Source organism: Alosa sapidissima, chromosome 10, assembly GCF_018492685.1.
Source record: "Alosa sapidissima isolate fAloSap1 chromosome 10, fAloSap1.pri, whole genome shotgun sequence".
Lineage (NCBI taxonomy): Eukaryota > Metazoa > Chordata > Actinopteri > Clupeiformes > Clupeidae > Alosa > Alosa sapidissima.
In genome coordinates, this window is record NC_055966.1 from 18869532 (window position 1) to 18893531 (window position 24000).

General features: G+C 46.2%; 1 protein-coding gene across 1 annotated transcript in view; it reads right to left on the reverse strand.

Annotated features, from left to right (window-relative positions):
* The window catches only part of fhl3a (four and a half LIM domains 3a), a 42901-nt gene that overhangs the window by 3431 nt on the left and 15470 nt on the right, over positions 1–24000 (reverse strand). Inside the window, exons 2-4 of the mRNA XM_042107900.1 lie at positions 4968–5157; positions 2420–2594; positions 155–324 (exon numbers count right to left, since the gene is read on the reverse strand). Of these exons, the coding sequence (XP_041963834.1) occupies positions 155–324; positions 2420–2594; positions 4968–5123 (501 nt within the window). The 5' untranslated portion in view covers positions 5124–5157. The remainder of the gene's footprint in view (positions 1–154; positions 325–2419; positions 2595–4967; positions 5158–24000) is intronic.

Genomic DNA, 24000 nt, shown 5'->3' on the forward strand with positions numbered 1-24000 from the left:
CCCCCCCCCTTCATTATCCCAGTATGGTACAGACAAGAAAAGAAACGTGATGATGGGTGGTATGACCTAAATAAATCAAACCTCATCTCAGTCAGTATGTTTACGGTGTTTGTGTGTCTGTGTTTGTGCGTGCATGTGTGTGTCTCCCACTGACCTGCTTGCAGCGTGTGCAGCGCGGTGCAAACTTGTTCTCGTAACAGGGCACGCAGTAGTGCTCGTCCTTGTCCGGGATGAAGGACTTGGAGCCGATAGGCTGCTCGCAGCTGTGGCAGATGAAGCAGCCCTCGTGCCACGTGGAGCCACCATACTCCAGCTTCCTTGTGCCTGTAGGAACACGACAGCGAGAACACAATTTACACCGTATCTCATATACATGCTGGAACACGGTAACACAGCCACGTATATGTACAATTACACATTTACTACACAACCACATATACATGCAATAACGTATTTACAACGGACAACTACACGTGCAATAACACAATAACAGCCACCTATTTGCACAGTAACACACTTACAACACACCTCCCTGTATGTGCAATAGCCCAATACACAGCCTGCTGTGCAACACTGGGCCCTTTCTAACATTAATATAACATATACATCACATGTTTTTTTGAATTTGTAATAGGGACACAACTCTGGTGGCCGTGTTTTGTGTGCACAATGACCTTAAAAAAGATATGACATACATCAGGAACTGTACATGTTAAATTCAACGTCACTTTGATGCTACATGAAGCCTTTAATGGTGGAGGTCAGCAAAGAGTTAGGAGGGGAGGTCAGGGCAGACCGCTGACAGCAGGAGAGAGAGATATCTGATGATGAGAGGGGCTGACGGATGACCTGTGTAATCCACCACCCTTAACTACTTCGCGCAGATCAAAAGACTCATGCAGGGCTCCTCAAAGACAGCCTATTAGCAGAAAGAGTGTACATTTACTCTGAGAATGAGAAATGGGACTTACTCGAAGGACAGTCCACTGAAATAAAGGGGAAAGTGTCGACAAAAGACAGAATGAGAGGAAAACAAACATAACTCGAGGAGAGACCAAAAAGGCCTTATACCACAAGATTTAAGTGCTTTCAGTGTTCAAAGGCATTCATCTGATTGAAGAAGAATGGATTGGAGCACCAATAGAAGTGATAAGCCATCGTCTTTTTTCCTGTGTGATAAGCCATCGTCTTTTTCCATTTTGTAAAAATTCTGAGAGAACTGTTAGAGACGTTAACCTCCAAACTTACGATAATAAACCATAACGCTGTTGAAGCGCGGTTGCAAGCCCTTAACATCAACTCGAGGATTGAGATGTAATATTAGAACATAGTCCGACTGACCATTGCGATCTGATAATACATTCTGAAGGACAGCAAGGAACATAAAGAAATGTCTGTCTGGGTATTTTAAGCTGGTATGACTCAACATATAAAAGCAACATTGATGTTTAAAGTAAAAATGACTCCTGCTTTTATCACTGCAATTACACCTTTGAACACCTTATCCTACAGAATATAAGCTAATCTACAACAAGCTTCCTCTGATCCAAAGCCAAAGGATCTTCCCTAGGAGGTGTGAGAACAAAAGCATTTGTCTGGCAGAATAATTTGCACGCTGCAGGATTACTGCACAGTAACTGACTTCTTCTGACTGACTGTCTTCTTCTTTTTGAACAGAAAAAAACAGACAAAAAGCCCCTCGCTAACAGAGAAAGTGAGGTTGAAAAATAGACATAAAACATGCTCGTCATTTTTTTTCGATTATCATTTGCTATTTTACAAGTGTGTTGCCTGCTACAGCCCCTCTGAAATATGGGCTTATCTCCTGTTATCATCTGAGCCATGGCAGTTGTCCAGGCCCGGGGATTTGGCTGAGAGACAGCAAGTCAAGCAAACTGGCAATTACTCAGTCACTCCTAGCCTCGACGTTAACTGCTAAACACTACGACATCTCTCCGTTGTCTGTACTCTCTCTCTCTCTCTCTCTCTCTTCTACCCTTTCTCTCTTTCTTCCCCTCCATCATACATTCATTCATTCTCTCTCACCTCAGTCATGCCATTTGCACCCTTCTTTGCTGCCAGCCAGCTCTGAAGCATTCTGGAGGCCTTTAACACGTCTGATCTAATGTTAACATGCATGCCTGTGGTTCAGAGGCACATTTAGAGGCCTGTAAACCTGCATCAGCCTTTGAGCGGTTCAGCATAAGATCATCCTGGGTGAAAAGTGTGCGTGGCATTCAAGAGCGCCAGGGGAGAATGAGAGACGACCATAACGATGAGAGAGCGTGAGAGAGAGAGCGATAGAGAGAGAGTGATAGAGAGAGAGATTGATAGAGAGCGAGAGCGATAGAAAGAGAGAGATTTCTGTGGTTTCTGAGAGAGAGAGAGAGATGTGAGGGATTGCTGTGGTTGGGCCCACCTGGCATGACGGTCTTGTCGCAGGCCACACACTTGGAGGAGAACTCGTTGCAGTAGCAATCGTTGCACAGCAGCGCGTCATCCTGGCTGGTGAAGGGCTCGTCGGCTAGCGAGCGGTCACAGCGGAAACAGCGGAAGCAGTGCTCGTGGTAATGCCGGTCCTCATAGAACAGCTCCTAATTAAAGGCAGGGGGACACAGACAAGCGAGATTGTTACACATTGTACGAGAAGCAAAGAAGAAGGTGGCTTTGCTAGATTAAAGTCAAGCTAAGAGACTTGTATTTAACACTTAGCAGGTGCTTTTATCCAAAGCAATAAAGACTTGTGATGGCGTGTTCAGGATTCAAACCCAAGTCGGCCAATTGTCATGCATGGACTATACTCCACCACTGTTGTGTAATCATGTGATCTCTGCAGGTGGTCTCCTTCTCATGAGTGTTCTGAACCCTGTTATATTGAAGCCAGTGTTCCTTTCAAAACATGGATCTCAGGTCCCATAGTATCTCTACACAGCTGAATAGAACATTGCTAAAGTGAAGATGAACTCACATATTGGTAGTACAATCAAGACACTGCATAGTTGAAATAGAGTAAACACATGACATAAGCTACCCTGAAATAGAATGGAAAACGTGACGTGGATCTTAAAATAGTAAGAGGGCCAAACCAAATGTTGACTTTAAATGCACAATGAAAGCTTGTATGACACCCAGTCACTGCGTGCCTTTTGGATTTCAGTCCTCTGGGTTGTATTTAACAAAAACATGGTGCATGCTGGAAATGTATTTATCCTCATGTCAAAACCCCAAACACTCGGGGCCTTTGGATTTCCCAAACCATATAGGCCTAAAACAGCATTGCGTCTTACTGCTCAATAAACATCTGACCATGGATCTCATCTCCCAGTGGATTAGTTAAATAAGCAGCATGCCGATGGCAACTCACTCCCAGCATGTTAGGAAGTGGCTGTGGGTTAGAAGTGGGTCCGCTCCTCGTGTTAAATATGCAAACAGATCATTACAGAGAGTCAGCGAGAAGAGGAGCGAAGTGAGCCGAGGGGGGTGGGATGGGGTGAGTGGCGGCCATGTTGGGACACAAAACGCTGAGTTTTGTGTCCCAACTGGAGAGAGGGCGCCAAGACAAACAGCAGAATTTATTTGCTGTTGGCCATCTGCACACTTCTGTTGTTTGGGAGCATTTGGTACGGTGGTTTGCAGTAGACCATCACTGTAAACTGTCCCTCTCCCTTTAAGAAGCTGTCTATTGACAGCTGAAACTAACAGTGCCAGCTCTGCTCTATCTTGTTTGTGCTTGACATTAACAACAGCTTAGTGCTTCGCTCTCCTTTTTGGGTTTGCAGAAGTATTTAACCTTCCGAGCATTTGGCCTACGGTTTCACACATGGTTGCTTCAACTGAAATTAAGTCTGAAATCTGGGCTTTACAGTGGAACTAATTGGCCCTATCCAGTAGTAAACTGCATCATTAAAAAGCTGCCTTATATTTATCAACAGTCCTACCAAACAGACACATTAAATTCAACAGCAGAGCAGTTAAGAGTTTGGTGACAGACAGTCCAATACAGTCTCCCACAGCTGTGGACAGAGGCTTCCTGGCACATCATCATTAGGTGCATCAGGAAGACTACAGCCTCTATACATACAAACTCTGCACGTCACTCAGTCATAGGCTACTAGAGATGATCTGGAAATTGAGATGGGAAATCTGGCTTCAGAAACTAAAAGTCCTCTCATGTTTTGGTTCTACCTGTGCACCTAAAAGACGTGATTTCACTAATTAGCTCATCTACCTGGCTGAAGAGTTGAGCTAATTACTGTAGCTCTTCTACCTCGCTGAAGAGCTGAGCTATCAGACATGATTTCACTAATTAGCTCATCTACCTGGCTGAAGAGTTGAGCTAATTACTGTAGCTCCTCTACCTGGCTGAAGAGCTGAGCTAATAAGACGTGATTTCACTAATTAACTTATCTATCTGGCTGAAGAGTTAAGCTAATTAGCTCAACTACCTGGCTGAAGAGTTGAGCTAATTAGCTCATCTACTGTACCTGGCTGAAGAGCTGAGCTAATTAGCTCGTCTACCTGGCAAAAGAGCTGAGCTAATAAGAATCAGCTGTTTTTTACACAGTGGTTGGAAAAAATATGTGGTAGGACTTTTACTTTCTTCATACTCCTAAAACCACACAAATTGGTATTGACTCACTTTACTAATCATGATTTTACACAAACTAAGTCCAATATAACTACATAGCTAATTATATAGCTATAAAAGGGCATTTCATTAACTACCCATCTGCTGACAATGACAATACTGTTGCAATCCAATAAAGTAGAAAATAACATTTGGAAATACCACAACTATTCCGACAGTTGAACAAGAGGAATCTCCCTCTAGGCTTGTTAACAACCACTGCAAACTTTATGCAGTGAGTGACAGCTGGAGAGTCTGCAATGGTCATTTGGCATTGCATGATGCCCCAGAGAGCCCTTAATTTGTTCAGCCTCCCTGACGTGGCGTCTCTCTCTCTTACCCTGGAGTCGTGACCGATGAGCTCCTTGCACTCATCGCAGGTGTTGGCGAACAGGCTGTCGTAGCAGGGGATACAGTAGGGGTGGTCGTCCGACTGGATGTACTTGCGTCCGTACAAGGACTCCTTGCAGTGGTCACAGTCGAACCGCTCACTCATGATAACGATGGCACGATAGACTCCGATTCTGCTCCTGCAACGAGAGAAAAAGCTATGAGTGAAAAAGCCTGTCTTCATGTGTGCAAGAAAAAGTGTGTGTGTGAATGTGTGTATGTGTGTGTGTGTGTGTGTGTGTGCGTGCGTGTGTGTGTGCGTGTGTGAGAGAGAGACAGAGAGAGGTCCGTTCTGAGGCCTAGAGAAAACAAAACAGCTATATAATTTGATGACTGTGATGACAGGGAGACAAGGGGACCGGCCACTTGTGGAACATATTCCTCTATCCACCCTGCTCAACTGCCATGTCATCAATCCCTCTTGTGCATCTGAAACTTCATGATAAAAGGATCAGGGAACAGTTTCGCCCAGAGCTAACTGAGACTGCTCAATGGAGAAGACTATTATCACTTTGCTTGTGGCCCAAATACATTTGCACTTGTAAATATTTATGAGGGAATATTTAAGCAGTGGATGTGGAGACCACCTATGGAGATTAGGAGAGCCTGTGAGAGGGCTCGCCCAAAACATACAGACTGAACTCCCTCTCTTTCCCGCTCCATACACACACCACACTCAGGCAGGACAGCAGTTACACTGCAGATAGACTCTCAGAAATATAGATCACACACACACACACACACACACACACACACACACACACACACACACACACACACACACACACACACAGAGAGAGAGGTGTATGCTATGGTACCAGCCAACATCACCATTTCAAACAATCACAAAAAAGCCCAATTAAAAGTTGACACTGGCCTATACAATTATGTAGGTGTACACACGATAATATTGTTGTGTTGAGTACACGAGGTGTACTCACAATAATATTGTTACAGCACTGCAGCAATGCTATCAGGTTGCCATAACACTGGATGAGAGCAGGAGGGAAGCCTTTGATATACATGATACTGTACAGAACTCTGGCAGCATAAACCTGGGGTATCTGTTGCAACCAGAGGTTACACATGCACAGCTTTTGCCCCCCCCACCACCACCACACACACACAAAACAAAACCCTAAAGCTACACTGGCTCTACATGGAGCAGACACTTAATCACTACTGTGAACGAGGGATGAGACAAAAGAAAAGCAACCAACAGAAACATCCTCAGGTTACCTCCTTTGTCATCCCCTGCAGTGAAGCAAAGGCACAACAACACTGAGGGCATGTGATGGTTCAGATTAAAAGACAGAAAGACAGAAAAAAGAAAGACTACAGAGAGAGAAAGAACCTTACACCCTGGCAGCTCCTAGCAATCATAAATATTCCGTGTGACATACTGCGCTTAAGACGACACCACTTAGCTGCACATAAGAGCCACTCAAGGTGCTGCTTTGAGGTGAGTCTGGAGATAAATTAGGGAGCGCGGGAGTTAAAAGGCAGCAGTCGCCCTCAGCCTGCCCCGTCTCCCATCCCGTCATTAGGGGCCCGGTTCCTCTCCTAATGAGGCCATCTGATCCCCCCCCCCTCCTCCTCCGGGGAGCGATGAGTCGCTTTACACCCAAGCACCGCTTCCTCTGAGCCATGGCAATGGATGTGCGTTATCACTGTAATAACTCCAGGCAGGTGCTAGAGCCGACACTCTCCACACTCATCCTACATTACAAACTGACACGGAGCATGGAGCAAACATAAATCTCATTCCTGAAGCTCAAGGTACTATAAAGACTTTGGGTTAAGGCTGTGCCTTCCACGAAGCACCCTAAATAATAATATTACCAATAATAAAAACATTTTTAAACTCCCTCTGGATAAAAGTAGTGAAACAAGACAAGAGAAAAGGTGAAAGTAAATAACTCTCCATCCTGCATGTAGCATAGAATCTACATTGAATCCTTAGTCTATATGCTGAAGGAATCACCTTTCATCCAGGGCTAGACTCAATCATGTTTTTGGACGTGACACAAGTGTCTACAGTAATAGTATACCAGCGACCTAATGTAGAACTGGAGGATGTGATTTCAGATTTTTTTCCCCCCTCATGTGAACTAGTGTTGAATCACGTCTAATGAGCCGCAACGCCCCAATCTTGGCTTCCGTTCCGCTAGCTCCCACTGGACACGGCCACGCTGTCCAACACTCCTCCTCAACTTCCTGCCTGAGCCCCAGTGCGAGCCCTAGCCTGACTCATCCCCACGCGGTGGGACTCGGTCCCACACATCACCACAGCTCGGCCCCCGATGACTAGCGGCCTCGTGAGCGCCAAAAATGGCTGGGGCTGAGAGACGCTGACCCCAAGGGTCCGGTACGTTAATTTGTACCGGTGGCTTTGTAAACACGCGGTGACGGGATGGAGCGGGCTGCTTTAAAGTTTTGATGAAGGGCGACAGATCGGAGCGGCTTGTATTCCTTAATTTGGCCTGGACGAGGCCGAGTTGCACCTCATATGTTTCAGCACAGGACAAGCTGTTTATGGGGCCTGGAGAGAATCAACAGTTGAACAAGGAGACGCTTCTACAAAGGCCACACTGGCTCTCCATGCTGCTCCAACTTCACTACAAGTGTATTTATGGGCTAAGGAGATGCAAGGGCTTCAGTTAAAATAACTAACCTGCCAGCACCGGCTAAATATCAAGCAGCACAGGCCTCTGTTCAGCAATGGATGGGAACTTCACACTTTTGAAGATTCTGACCTCTGATACATAAATACATATTTTTGCCAAGGGTGAAGAGGTTCTTTTGGCAAATCCATGCACATCATTTAAAACATGAGCCTAGCTCAAAAAGAGAGAGAGAGAGAGAGAGAGAGAGAGAGAGAGAGAGAGAGAGAGAGAGAGAGAGAGAGAGAGAGAGAGAGAGAGAGAGAGGACTGGACAGCTTGGACAGGGTAGGCTGCCCTCAGGGCTGATAGTCTGAGTGACCCTAGCTCTCACCACTCGGTAAGATGACGTCATGCTCGACCTGGGGGCTTGGCCTCCAGACATGATTGAACCCAGAATCTGGGAAGGAAGACTCCTGCCAACAGTCCCTGTTCATCCTGCACCCTCTGCAGTCCCCTGCCTGCTCTCTCTCTCTCTCTCTTAAGGTGAAAAAGCACTGATAAAAGGAGGAGAGAAGGAGAAAATAGTGCACAAAGAAGAGAGAGCAGAAGAGAGGAGAGAGTAGAGGAAAAAGAGAAGAGAAGCCTAGAGAAGAGAAAAGAATAACGGAGGAGAAGGCAGTGAAATGCAGAGGTGTGTGTGTGTGTGTATGTGAGGGGGGGGGGGGGGGGGGGGGGTTCGCTCATTTTTCACAATGAACTCCTCTAGTGAGAAATTCCACCTTCCAGAGTGGGAAATATTTGGTGACTAAGTGGAAAAGGCTGGGGGAAAGAAAAAAAGAAAGAAAGACAGAAAGAAGAAAACACATGCGCAAATACCAGAAAGTCGACCACGTCAGTCCCAGTGGGGTACATGCCACAGCAATCCCAGGGGTTACAGGAAATCAGGCCCAGCTCCCCTCCTCCCCTACACAGAGGAACATGACCTAGAAACCAGCTCTGGGGGTGTGTGTGTGTGTGTGTGTGTGTGTGTGTGTGTGTGTGCCTGTGTGTGTGTGCGAAATTTCGCGTAAATACCGTGACTCAAATAAACTCTCCACCCCAAAGGAGGCTGCATCTCCCAAATACGGCATTAACCAGCGTAGTTTAAGACATGCCGTCTGCCGGCGCACCAGAGGTCGTAAATATCCCCCCACACTCCTCATCCGTTACCTCGTCCAAGTCCAGCGCTATCTGGAGGACATGTCCTTGGCCCTGGGAGATGCTGGGGGAGTGACAGGACTGCGATGTGTGCTTGTGGAACACGTTTTACTTGGTGAGGGTGGTGAGGAAGTACAGAGAGATGTGGTGGTGCTGGAGAAAGCCAAGCTGAGGAGTGATGCTGTTAAGTCCTTCAGTGTCACACGCTAAGAAGATGACGCTATCTACTGCATTCCAATCAGGTGTCACATGCCACCTACACTGACCCCCCCCCCCCCCATCCATTCGACGTCAACCTCTCACACTCCCACTTTTGTAAGGAAGCCAGCTGCTTCTCGGTGAAGGATGTAAGAGTTCAATTTGTGTTTGAGGATAATGGAGGTGTGTTATATTAGGTTTACAACATAGCCAGATAATGGAGGTAACGTTACGTTAACAACATAACAACATAACCACTTACTAAATCCTCAAAGGAAATCGAGTTAAAATCGCATTAGGCCCAGTTATAACTGCATACAATGTTTGGAGTGATTTACTGCTGACTAGAAGAACACTGACTGCTTTGTCTTCCAGACAGAGAGACCAAATGAGGTGCATCAGAGTGGATGTCATTTACACAGACTTGTGTTATGACTTATACGACTTATACGAGCGATTGGGCCACAGCAGTAGGGCTCTTGTGGGATTTAGTTGATATGCTGTCCTTGCCTCGGCTGGCTCCTGTCAAAGGTGCTTCTCCTCAACGTCAGCAGAACTTTATTTACTGGAAGTTCTCGATGCTGTTACTATAAACTTGCCCCCCCACCATCCTCCCTGCTCTGGAGTCGATTGTGTCAGACCAGAGGCCTCTATTAGTCACCACTATGAGCTGCTGGGAGACGCTGATGATGAGAAGATGTTGTAAGCACAAAAGACTAAGTAAGCATGTCTGGGGCTGAGGTAAACAGTCTCGCTGCACTGTGTGTGCTTCTTTGCCCCCAATCCTCTTGGACTTCTGTTTGCATTCTGTGTGCGTTATGATTCCAAAAGAACAGATCTGGTTCTGAGGGCTTCACTTCTCAAGTATCAAATTTGTTTCATTGTAGCAAATGTACACAGAGGCAAACACATACATATACACAATCTCTCTCTCTCTCTGTGACATAAACACTCAAATGTATGCACACACACACACTAACAAGTTCATACAAGCGTTCATACAAAAATACACGGATTCACACATACACTGTTTAGGGTTTCTACACAACAGGCTTGTAGGAAGGAGTCCTGCATTTTCAAACCGTGATAAAAAAGTTTGAAAGAAGCCTACCTGCAGAGATTATTTGCAATATTACAATATTACAATATTAGGGGCAGCTGTGGCCTACTGGTTAAGGCTTCAGACTTGTAACTGGAGGGTTGCCGGTTCGAACCCCCGACCAGTAGGAACGGCTGAAATTCCCTTGAGCAAGGCATCTCACTACTCCCCGAGCACCGCTGTAGCAGGCAGCTCCCTGCGTCGGTATTAGTGTGTGTTTCATCTCACTGTGTGTTCGCTGAGTGTGTTTCACTAATTCACAGGTTGGGATAAATGCAGAGACCAAATTTCCCTCACGGGATCAAAAGGGTATATATACTTATAATACTTATACTTACTTAAGTGTAACAAAGTAATATACAAAAAGGTAAGGTATTTGTCATGACAGTACTTTTTGCTTGACAGATTATACACAGCTTTTATTAAAACTGTTTACTTTCTTCCTTACAGTAAAATCATGGTATTGTTTCAAAATGGGGTCATGGATGTGGTCCCATACTTCCAGTCTGTCCAATGCATCAGCAAAGGGAAACATCTGAGCCAGCTCCGGTCTATAATTTGGCAACGGCTCAAACAGGATATACACATCCATTGTGTCCATTTTTAGCCTTCAAAGGGGGGTTGTTCTTAACTCAAGACAGGTGTGCCTTTCTGTTTTGTCTGAAGGCTGCACTCGGCCTTTGTTTTATGTGTCTGGAAGTGTAAATATGGATATCACTTAAATCAGGCCAGCACGTGCGCGTGTCTACTGTAACACCCCCTGTCTCAGACTTATTGTTTCAGAGGTGGAAGTGAATTATTGGATCATGGATACATACATTTTCCAGAAGCTAGATTAATATTGTTGTAGCAACTAGCATAGACCAAATAGCAGGAAAAAGTATGATAAGTATCCACACCTCAGATATTTCTGAGAATTTGACAGTTGATTCCTGACACGGGTAATGACCCTACGGTGAGAAGTTTGGCGGAAGTACACATCACACGTGCACTGTTGCACACAAGAGAGTTCAGTGAGTTCAAAGGGAGGTAAAGATGTGGTAAAAGGCTCTAAGTGGGCAGAGCCAGGCCAACATTAATCAGTGAAGGGTTGTCTTGATGCCAACCAATTGGCAAGAAATCCCTTTAGGCTGATATCTGAGATTAATTGGTTTGTTCCAGATTCCTTGATGATTTAGAAATAAGTAGTCATAGTGCACTACTCTTCCAAGAAAGGGGATGCAATGCTATTTGCCAAGAAGATAGATCAGACTTTTCCCTACCAGGAAAGACATAAGCACAACGCCCTATATCTAACATCCAGTGGAACTTTTTAACGTCAGAGTTTTAGACAACCCACCCTGGTGAATAAAGCTATTTTTGCCCAGGTTTAAATGGCCAAATTAAGGCCCTAGATAATATCAAAAGGGCAATTTATAATACTCTGAAAATAAATCTCCCCTAATGTGTGGATACTTAAACTGAGGCACTGTGTTTGTCCATTTGGGGCTGACAGTTCTCTAGCCAGGTGGACAGCAAACAATGAGCAGCGCCAATGTCTATCTCTATGCTTCATCTGGAAGTGGCTTAGTTGTAGAGTAGTGTTTCCAAAGCTCAGTGCTACTGAGGATAAAAAATGATTGAAAGAGAAATTATGAGCAGGCAGAGAAACAGAGAGAGAGAGAGAGAGAGGGAGAGAGAGAGAGAATGGCAGAGAGAGGGAAAGTGACATGGGAGAAGGGAATCTTGGCGCCTGATCTGAAACCTATGACATGTCCTAAATCAAAGCACTGGACCAGTGAAGCACCAGCGCTTGAATAAACACACAGCCACCACATCGGCATCCGTCAGCCTGCTGGACACCGGCCAGCCTGCATCAGGGCAGGGAAAATGCACTGCTGGACACTCCTGTATATCATTTGGGGCCTCCGCAGCCTGACCAGGCATTCTGAAAAATAAGCCCAAACGTCAAAAGCGCCCTTGAAAAATGATAACTTGCGACCAAATTGAATGAGGGTTTGAGAAAAGAGAAAGAAGAAATAAGGTAATCCCTAAAGTGTGCACTGAGGCTAGCATCACATGCAGGCCTGAGCTTGGCCAAGTGGTGCAAACCTATCAGATTTAAGAATGCCGCATCCTACATAAAAGCTTGTGTGTGTGTGTGTGTGTGTGTGTGTGTGTGTGTGTGTGTATTTTGCCTTGGACAGAGACAAAACAATACAACCATCTGGATTGTGTCTCGTCCGTATTCCCGGTGGTGGAGGGTGTGCAATGAGGTGTGAGGGTTCACATCCACAAATGGCAGATTCCAGACACAGGACCAGTAAGTAGAGAACACACAAACTCTCAGAGAGAGAGAGAGAGAGAGAGAGAGAGAGAGAGAGAGAGAGAGAGAGAGAGAGAGAGAGAGAGAGAGAGAGAAGGGCTTGAAAAGGGAGAAGAAGAGAGTGAAGAGGGAAGAGACTGAAGTAGAGGGGTGGGCAGAGTGAGAGTGACAGAAACAAATAGGGGGAGAAGGAAAAAAAATGAAGAGACAGAGAAAGGGAGACAGAGAGATACAGTATATAGGGAGAGAGAGAGAGAGAGAGAGAGAGAGAGAGAGAGAGAGAGAGGAATTGGGAAGTAAAAGAGAGTAAGACAGAGAGAGAGAGAGAGAAAGACTTCCACCAAAATAGGGCAGTGTAAAGAAAGACTGGCCCAAGGGATCAGGGGAGAACCCAAACACGTTTGTGTGTCCTCTTGGCCCAGCTGTGGGGTTTGGCTTTCTGAGGATCAGATAAGAGCCAACCAGCAGGAAAATGAGAGGAAGGAGAGCGAGAGTGAGTCTTATCAGAGGAAACGGTGGCGCAATGGCTCATGAAAGCCAGATAAGAAATCCTTAATGCCAGTGCATACACACATACTCACAATTATGGATGCACACACACACACACACACGTCGCACACACACACACAAACACAAACATACACACACGCACATACCACACACACAGGTTACAAGTCTGATGTGCACTTGCACACATTCACAAACATACACAAATAATTTTAACCTCCTCCTTTAAATCCTACAAGTCATAAAATGTCTCAACAGTGTGACTTGCACTTTGATTAACATATGTTTCCTTTTGACTGCAAGTGCTGTGGTATATCTCCCTATCTTAGCTTCATGTCATGTATTGAAGTAACACACACACACACACACACACACACACACCCTCTCTCTCTCTCTCTCTCTCTCTCTCTCAGAAGTTGTTTTCAGAATTTGGACAAAAACACATAAATGACGCCAATCACACCATTTTGCTTGTATTTCATCATACCCTCATGCTGTGACATGCACATTATGCCTGTCCACGGATGGAGGGCTGCTTATTGTGTAAGCTTGCAACCCTGTCTGTTTATTTCATGCTTGATGTGGAGCCTTGGACTGAGCTCAGCCAGTAAACAAACTGTATTTTTCTGCCACGTAAGATGACATCTCCCAGAACTCTCGTTCCCAAAGGAAGGGGGGGCATTACCTAAGGCCACCCGCACGTCCAAAGGCTCTCTGGAGGCCATGGCTGACATGGACTCTAAATCCAAAATCCCCACAGTGGAGAGAGAAGAGCACCACAGGCCACAGTCAACCTAGACCAAGGCCAAAGTCAACAACAGCAGACAACATGAATGATTTTGCCTTGGACACCCCCCTCAGCAGATGTACACATAGCCTAACATCAAACTTCCACATGAAAGCTAATGCTAATCTCAAACATTAACCGACACATAATGTTAGATTAAACGCTAACCCACACCTCACATTAGGTGAAATGCTAACCCACATATAATGTTAGAATTAGATTAAATGCTAGCATACAAATCAAGTGTAGCATCCACACAGAGTAAAACACTGTGCCATTCATAATGTTAAATGTCACAAAGACCTATGCGACATACTGATGAACTGTCATTAAATTGATGTTTGTTATGGCAACTACAAGAAATGGTGACACAACACTTATATAATTGAAAAGTATATGTTGTGAAAATGTATGACGTGTATGGCATCTGCCAAGACGTGTCTATGTTTGTCTGACAGAGTTCAAGTAAAGTTTTCCTAACAATCTTCTATGGTCAATATAATGCAGCTGTTTAAGTGGTTCAAACTTCAAACATGTAGGCGGAATATAAATGCCATCCAACAGGCTGAAAGCATAACAGTCACCACTGTGAGAATGAATTTGCCTCAACATAATGTTTAATGATAATTTTAAGGCACGATGAAGATGATTTACATAGGATATGTAGGATGATGCACTGGTTTCTGAGCACATGGAACCGGTTTAAATCCAAATCCACTTGTGACAAAAAAGAAGAAGAAGGAAAAAAAACCTCTTCAACTCCTACTTCACAATAGCATTTCTTTAATGGAATCATCAGTTTAACTGCCAGGCCTCATAACTGTGTTTGGCCTTTTCCATTTAACTTTCCACTTCTGGCTGTCACACGAGAATAGCAACAGGTGCTGCTGCGGAGTCTGTCTATCTGTCTGTCTGTCTCTCTGACTTGCACTCAGGGTCTGTGTGTCTGTGCAATTTCAGGCTTTGAGGTAGAGGAGATGCACAGTGGTGGAGCAGACTCTCAAGGCCTAAACCTGTCATCCCCGGTGAGCCTGTAACTACCGCCTGGAGTGGGGAATGGGTGGAGTGGGAGAGAGGGGGAGAGAGGGGGCCGCCCTCAGCCCAGTGAATGTGCAGCTTGGAAACATCAAGGACGCAAAATGAGTACCTGGCAGCAGAGACCTGTGTAATCTGTTCTCTACTGGGCCTTTTAAAGGGCACCGAGGTGTAAAAAAACTCCCCCTCAAACACTAGAGAGAGAGAGAAAGAGAGAGAGACAGAGACAGAATCCACACCTCCTCTCACCGCTGCTGCTGAAAACAGGTTGTTCTGTGAACCATTAAGCGATGCCAAGGTCAACCCCATTCCTTTCTCTCTCTCTCTCTCTCTGTTTGATTCCACCACTGGCTTCCCATGCTGGATCATCCTTCCTAGCTTTACCAATTACTGTAAGCGTCAGGGCCTCTCACCTCAGCGGTGTAGTTCAGAGCACCGCTGCGTGAGAGAACCAGGAGAGTGGAGATAAGTGCTGGTCATAACATGGGCGTGCGTGGCCCATTAATGGAAGCTGTGTGTTCTGGGGGAGAGGAACTAACAGGTCCTGGGGGTGGAGGTGGTGGTGGTGGTGGAGGTGGAGGTGGAGGCTAGCGTTTTACAGGGATTCTTGCTGTGATTTTACTACTCTTTGTAAATGCGCACCAAAGGAGAGAAGAAGAGGAGAGAGAGCCGGGCTACTCGTGCTTATGATTACAGTCCTCAAGGAGCTAATTCGCTGCAAATTAACTTAACTGGCAAAACGTAAAAGGCTTTAGTCACTGAAGTGATTTGATTTCTCTGAGCATTCTTGCAGTTTCCTTTGAATCTACAAGGCATAAAAGTGTTGTGTATATGAATAAACCACTGATTTCCCTCTAACATTTCTCAATCTGTGAATCTTACAGGTCTTGCCTTGTGACAACACCAAAAGTCAGTTGTGTCAGTGAAAATTCAGGACGACTCACAATTTTACATCACACTGAATGGTCAGAGAAGAACTCGGCTACATTCCTCTTTCTCGAAAGAAGGGAGAGCCAAAAAGGAGAAAAAACTGCCATACATTACAATTTCACATCTGGTTTGCATTGAGGAAAGTATGCAGTTGAGTCCAGAGTGCCAGAGTAGGTTTTTGGAGAGTCAATGCCTGGAGAATGCAGAAAAAGGCTGTCTGCTCTCCTCTCCTCTCCTCTGTGGTATGTGCCGGTAAGAGCTCAGAGAAGAGAGGGAGAAAAGAGAGAGAGAGAGGCAGAGAGAGGGAGAAAGAGAGTGAGAGGAAGTACAGAGAGAAGGGAGAGAGAGAAAGAATGAAGAGAGAGAGAGAGAGTGGTGGCAGAGCAGACAGGAAGGATTTAGAGCAAATTAAAGCAACTGCCAGGATAAAAGAGAAAGGGAGAAAGAGACAGAGAGAAAGACAGGGAAATGGAACAAACAATATGAAACCCAGTGACTGAAAGTTTCTGGAAGAAAAGGGACAGAATGGACAGAAAAAGTTGGTGGGGGAGCGTTTTGACAACACGAGGCCCATGCTCTATCCACCTCCACTCACCCCTCGCCCCTACCCCCTAAGGGGGTAAACAGCGGGGGCAGAAAGGGCATGTGTAGGAGGGTGCATGGGGGCAGGGCGGGTGTGTGTGTGCGGGGTTGTGCTGGGGTTCTGGGGGTGGGCCTCTGAGTAACTGTACGACAGGCTGGGAGTGTATTATTCCTCACAGAGCAAACAAACATGATCCCCATCCCGCAAGCCCCCCGCCCCCTCTCTTTCTCTTCGCGTCTCTTTCCTTCTCTCTTCATTTCCCACTGACCGCTGACGGGTCAGCGGAGATTTATGACCAAACATGGCCTGTGCCGTCACCACTCACTCTGCGTCCGCCACCCCACCTCTGGGTTCGGTCAGGGCTCAGGGAGGGGGTCATCTCGGTCATCTCCAGCTTGCCCCTTTGAAAGCTGAGCCTGACTGCTGACCAAGCATGAAGGATCAGGTGAACAGGGACTCTCGGTCAGCATGGAGATAAAGAACAGAGGAGAAATGGAAAAGAAAACATCGAATTGGGACATCTGAGAGGTCCCCATGGCAGCTAACTCTTGATTGGATCCTGCTTCGGCTGCTACCTGGGTAGGCGTAGAGATTTCACTAAAAAGTGAAATATTGCCTTTGGCATCTGGGAAATGGGGACGTGTTTTTGTTTCCAACAGCCAGTGTGGTCTATGCTGATCATAATAACTTCTCTTTCCGGTATCATTCAAAATATCAATACTGCTCAGCTGTGTGTGTGTGTGTGTTTGTCAGTGAAAGAGTGGGATAGGGACTGACACAGAGAGAGAGAGAGACAGAGAGAGAGAGAGAGTGTGTGTGTGTGTGTATGTGTGTGTGTGTGTGTGTGTGTGTGTGTGTGTGTTTGAATTGTGATTGTAACTGAGAGGCTGTGGTTTTGAAACCTGTTGTTTCCATTGCATGTGTGGGCTCTGTGTTGTTGAGTTATCTCTGGTTCAAGGCCCAGTGTGAGACACTACACCTCCCCCACCCATACACACACACACACACACACACACACACACATACACACACGCACACACACACACATACACACACACACACACACACACATTAACACACACACACACACACAGAGTATAGAGTGTTTATCTTGAGGATATAATGGGGGCTAATGGGTGAATAAAGTTAGCTTGAAGCTTTCTCCACAACACAAACAATTCTTCTGTTTGTTTTCTTCTGCTTGCTTTCTGGTGCAAATTCCAGCCGTGCACTACAGTATGTGTACAACCACCATGAGACAGATAATGAAAAGAGACAGATGAGATAACAGTGTGTTAGAATTGGACCTGAGTCACGGTAAATTGCACATCCCTGTCTTCTCTGGAAGGTGACAGCGTGGTCTGTCACAACTCACACAGTGAATAGGGGAGGTTCAGCTTGCCTTCTATATTTGGATGGATTGGGCTGTATAATTACTTCATCCAGCTATCTGCCTGGATTAGGACTTGCGGGGGGAAAATGTCTGTCTGTTGACTTTTCCCTCCATTACTGGGGGATCTGCGTCTGTTTTCCTTTTCTCCCGACATCAGCGAAAAGCCCCAGAGTCTGGTTTTTGTGCTGAGCCTTGATCTGCCGGGCCAGGAAAAGCGCGATGGCGTTTGTACAGTATGCAGAGTTAGGTCACTGGGCTTTCAGCCCCCACCTTCTCTCTCATGCGCTTGTGCGCTCGCTGTGTGCACTATTCCAGACGCACACTCGTTGGCTGGCCGGCCGCGATGGAATTCCGCTGGATTTCAGACCGTCCTTCCTGGGAGGAAGCAGAGGAGTCGAGATACTGTATCTCCTCTGCTCTTGTGACACACTCATCCTGGCTGGCACTTCTAATCGCCTACTGCCAGCAAATAGTTGTTCGTACATTTTTGGGGCCATTTTTCTCTGGCGGACTCAAATATAACTGCCACTTGTTTGTCACGTCTGTGTCCCCATGGTCCAACAAAGCTGTTATTACATGAAAACAAATATCAGCCTTTTTTCTTTTTTTTACTTTATGTTATTGCTACTGCAATGGGCACGTTGCCCTCACACATATCTCAAAGCTGAGCTGGCACGTCCATCTACTTATCTGACCACTGAGTGTAGAACTTGATCCCTATTAAGAGTCCACTTTCTCTCTTGTACTCAGGTCACCTTGACCGCTGCCCTAGTTCCCCACTGGCAGCTGAGCATAGATACTGGGGAAGTGAAACTTTCAACCAAACAGCTTTCTATGTGCACACACTGGCTGCACTATATCTCTCATTTTCCTAGCAAATGAGCTCATCTAGATGTGTTTCCACGGCGCGATGGCGGCGCAAGAGTCTCGGCGGCGCTAAATATAGTTCTGAGGAGAGGAGACGTGCAAATACAGCGAGCGTTTGGGCCTGACGTGCACCACTGTGGCTGACCCAAGGTGAACCCATCGCTCTTTCCCCCTCTGTAATGTCATTCTGGGGTTCGGTGCTAAGGTCTGTCAGCCGCAGGGAAAACAAACCAAGGCCTTGGCTGACCCAACTCAGAGAGAGAGAGAGAGAGAGATAGAGAGAGAAGAGAGATGGAGAGATGGAGAACAAGAAAAGGAAAATGAGTTTCAAAACAGCGGTAGCTCCCAGGTGGTCTCTCTCCACACCCCCCTCTCCTCACTCTCCACCCCCCCCCCCCCCCCAAGTGCTAATTTCTGATGTGTAAGCATTAATGATACGTGTGCTGGTGTGCAGGGATAGGGTTTCAGGAGGCTGTCTGCAAGCCTGCGTGCACGGTCAGCAGATCACCCCCCCCCCCACACACACGCAGTCACCACACACCACAACTGCAAGCAATTAGCCCACATGCTCCTGGCCGCTTGGCCCTGCCCGATGCTGCTGGCGTGGCTCTGGGGCCGACACACGTAGCCGCGTCTGAGGTGACGTCAGCTGTTCCTTGCCACACTCTGCAGTCTCCCACTCCCCCCTGCCATCACTCCAGCTAACCTTTATCTTCCTCAAGACAGCATACAGTATGTGGTCTGGAAACTGGCTAAACACAGAACAGAGATACTGTATGTCCACTGATGATTATACTTGGCAGTGTCACATACACAGCAGGAGTTATGAGCCCCGTTCCTCCCACATGGGGCTGCTCTGTGGGGGCATGATGGGCCTGTGGAGGTGTCTTGGAAGGTGACTGCCTTCTGCTCGTGTCTCCATGAAGTCCGCCTTCTACACAACAATCCGGCCAATTTACGAGCAGCTGGCTCACATCTCCACTGCACTTTCTTGCATTAGCTGAGACCTAGACCAAGAAACACTCTTCTTCTTCTCTCTCTCTCTCTCTCTCTCTCTCTCTCTTTTTTTTTTCTCCCTGGCTGATTATCTCACTCACCCTCACTGGTGTTTCTTCACAGGCAGCATGAGACAGCATGAGAGGAGAGAGAGAAGAAAGACAAAATGATTACGCATGCCAGAGAAAAATGGCTCCGGCCTGCCAAATGGGAAACGACTGGGATGAATAACCGTCAGATGTCATTTCCAGTAGGTTTCTTTCTTTTTTTTCTTCTACTTTTCAAAAATTCTCTGACTCTGCTCCTTGGTAACCGGTAAATAGTGCTCATTGCCCGACACAATAAAACTTTCATCAGTGACATCGTGCCTCACTGGCTGACTTCACCCACTAAAGTTGTAAATCTAGTCTGCATGGCCTTGCAATTGCCGTGTTTCAAATAACCAACAGAGCCCTGACTCAAACTGTTTTCCTGGAAACAATGTGACCATAACATACACACTGATGCACCATGTTGTATGGTCATTTATCTTACTGTGATAAGGACATGCTTGAAAATAAACACTGACAGCTTGGAAAGTTGTCATTACACTGGCAAATCCAGCCAATGTGGAATTCAAATTGTGCAATTCATGTCTGTAAACATGACCTCATGGTTGTATACAACAACAGGCTCACAATACCACACTGACATCACGTTCACCAGTCAACTACTCTGTCCTGCTTTAGTTGCAATGGCTAGATTCAAACTTTAAGATGAATGTATGGAGTGCATGTTATCCCTATAGGTATATGTAAACCTGTACTATGTACATAGTGTCCAAAAGCATTTACTGCAAATTCAAATCTCATTTAGTAAGGACCAAGGTATGCGCCCTTGTAACATGGATTTGAATTAAGACATCAAGATTGAATGTTATGTCAGCTAAAAACGAATACAGTAAACTATCTGCAATTCTGCGTGCATTTGGATTTAGACATCTCATTCAGCATTTACAGTATACCTGTTGAACCAAGTGACCATTTAGTTTGAACGTCGCTAAAAGTAAAAGCATGAGTATCATTTATAGAGCATGGTGAACTAAAGGCAAAACGTGTGTCACACTCATAAAGACTGGTCTGGCACATGCTGGAAAACTTCATCTCACAGCAACCCAGGGCCTCCAAGCACAGGAGTTGCCCTAAATAACCCGGAGAGGCGAAGGCAGCTACGGAAAACACGGGTTAGGAGGACACAGGCTGGGCTGGAGTGAAAGAGTGAGAGGACTTCGGCACTTCCTCCTTTTTGTGGTATGTCTCAACTGCACTTTTCTTCCACTCGTAAAAGATGGAATGGCTTCTCTCTTTTTTTTTTGCTCCTTTGGCATGGCGACCGCATATGTCCCAGACTTCCTGCTGGACGGTGACCTGTGGGGAAGGGGGTCACACATATCCTGGCTAATGGGGGGTCCCATATGAATGGGCCTCAAAACAGAGATATCCCTACAGAGCCTTTACATGTTTGTGTGGAAAAACAGCTCCATGCAGCAGATACTGGGGCAGAGAGAGGGAGAGAGAGAGAGAGAGAGAGAGAGAGAAAGAAAGAAAGAAAGAAAGAAAGAAAGAAAGAAAGAATGAAAATGACACCATTGTCCATTGAAACACAGGACTCAAACACACACAAATAAACAGTTCAGAGGACAATGGGTGACTTGTTAAAATGTCATAATTCCCAACAGCTGCACACACACACACACACACACACACACACACACACACACACACACACACACACACACACACACACACACACACACACACACACACACACACACACACACACACACACACCACTACCACCAGTGGTTTGTTTTATTTAACGGACTTACCATTGAGTTAAACTGCTGCACGTATTTACAACCCGAGAGGGCTCTGCTCATGATGAAGTTTAGCGCCGCTCACAGAGGACTTCATATAATGCGATACACTTAGGAAATGAATTACAAACAATGTGGTTGGCTTCATGTGGCCCATAACCTGGCAGCCAGGGCTAAAAATACAGCAAACAGCCCCACAAGTCTCTCCTCTGGCAGCGCTGGGAGTGAAGCGGAGACCCTCATAACACACGACCACAGAGGCCAGCCCAGGCGGTTATTTGGCTGGCACACACCGGTCGCTGGTTGCCCCGCCATCCTCCGAGACACTCACAGTAATGTGCGGGGTCAAACCGACCACTCCAATGCATTGATATGACATCAGCGTGACCGCTTGACTTCCTTTTACACGCTGGCTGACAGGCACAAACATCCACACCCTGGCTGGCCTTGCAAGATCTCTCTCTCACTCTCCCTCTGTCTTTATTTCTTCGTCTCCCTCATTCTCGCTCTCTCTCTCTCTCTCTCTCTCTCTCTTTTTCTCTCTCTCTCTCTCCTGTACCTTCTAGACTGCCAATATCCACCTCTCTTTCTCTCTCTGCCTCCCTCATTCTCTCTCTCTTTCACCTATTTCCCTCTTTCCTGTGTTGAAGAAAGGATGAAGAAAGAGGAAAAGAGCAGGGGTAAAAAGCACAAAGAACTCCAAAAGCTGTGCTGGCTCCTTTTAGCCGTTGATGGATTCGTCTCCCAGTCCTGTTTCACAGCCCCCTTCGGACTCATCAAAAAAGGGTCCCCAACCCCTCCCCCCATCCCAACACCACACCACACCTCCGCTCTGCTGCTGCTGCGCCTCTATCGCTCCCACCCCCTTTTCCTTTCCCACTTGCCCTCGCCACGTTTCCCGTTAACCTCCAAGCAGAGATGAGGGGGTCTGGGGGACTTTGGTGGGCTGGGTCTGTGGTCTGGGGGTCTGCTGGGCTGAATGTCACAGACTCATGGAAAATGGAGCCCCTCGGGGCAGGCCTGGGGGTCTCCAGGTTACAGCCCAGAGCCAGATGCATGCAGATGGGCGCAGGAAGTGCATGTGTATGAATGTAAACGACCGTGGGGGGGGGGGGGGGGGGGGTTGTCGACCCCTGAGGCTGTGTGTTTGTCCTTCTTTCTTGCTGCACATGCACCCACACACACACACACACACACACACACACACACACAAACACATACACACACATGTCCCTCCCCTCCCTGCCTCCCCCTTTTGCATTTACGCCCACATACCCATGATACAAACACAGCCCCCGCGCGCACACGCACACACACACACACACACACACACACAAACTAATTATATACATACACACCCATTCATAATTACAAACACACACACACACAAATTGCATAAGCCCCCCCCACACACACACACACACACACACACACACACACACACTTCCACAAGCACTCATGCTTACAGCAACACAGGCAAACACCCCAGTACTAACACCACACAACCACTATCAGGTCAACTGGAATGAGCTCACTTCAAACATGTCCATAAATCAAGCTGCCAGGGTCAAAGCCTGCTCCCACATTTCTCCCTCTCTCCTACACTATCCCTCCATCTTTCCATCCCTCTGTTCCCTTCATCTCTTCCTTTGTTGTGCCACGCTCTGTGATAGTAAGCTATACGCATGTGCCAGTGGCGGATTCAAGGAGACATTACCTCATAGTTACCCAGCTTCTTTACCTCTATCTGTTTCTCTCTCACTCTTTCTCTCTCTCTTTCTTTCTATTATGTTCTGCCTCTTCCTCTCCTACTCCATGGACCTGCCACCAGATTATTTTTCTTCATTATACAGCAAGCATCCTTTCACAATTACATTGACAACTGTAACAGGGTCATGGAAAACTATCTTTCCATCCTTTCAAAATGTAAAAGGAGTCCAGTTTTGGTTGCCCGCAAGCTAACGTTTGGCCCTAAGGTTTGGCATGCCATCAGCATAGCTAGTTTAGTTGAAGCATTGCTTACGTCACTCGTTAGGTGCCAGTCAAAACCGTACGATTGGGAGCTTCTCATTCTTCTAATACTGGTACCCAAAGTTTCTCTCCACCTTTCTCTTACAGTTTTTTACAATTGTTTACACACGTTTTCAAAACTCTATGTCTATTTTTCAAAGCTCCACGCACAAAACCCACAATTGCTCACACAAAATGCAAAATGCCTCAAATCTCCAGCAAAATGACACACAACATTCAATGTCAAAAACACATCTTTAAAGCAAACATTCGCCTCACATTACAAACACTTTTGTCATAATATGACATTTTGGATACATCATATACACACTGTTGCTCAAAACCTAAAGCTCTTCTGTCTTAGGCTTTCTATATGTATTTCCATACAAGAGTGAAAGTTACGGTATCAACAAAGAGAAGTTGAAATACACAGTAAAAATGTAAGCAATATTGAAACCAAAAATAGTGATTTTTCCCAAATAATTTGCTGTTGCGAATACAGTATTTTACAGCAAACAAGAAAAAAAGCAAAGAAGAATACAGTGACCACCAGATGGAGTTTTGAAAACACTGATTTTGTTTTTGAAAACACTGGGGGGGGGGGGGGGGGGTGATT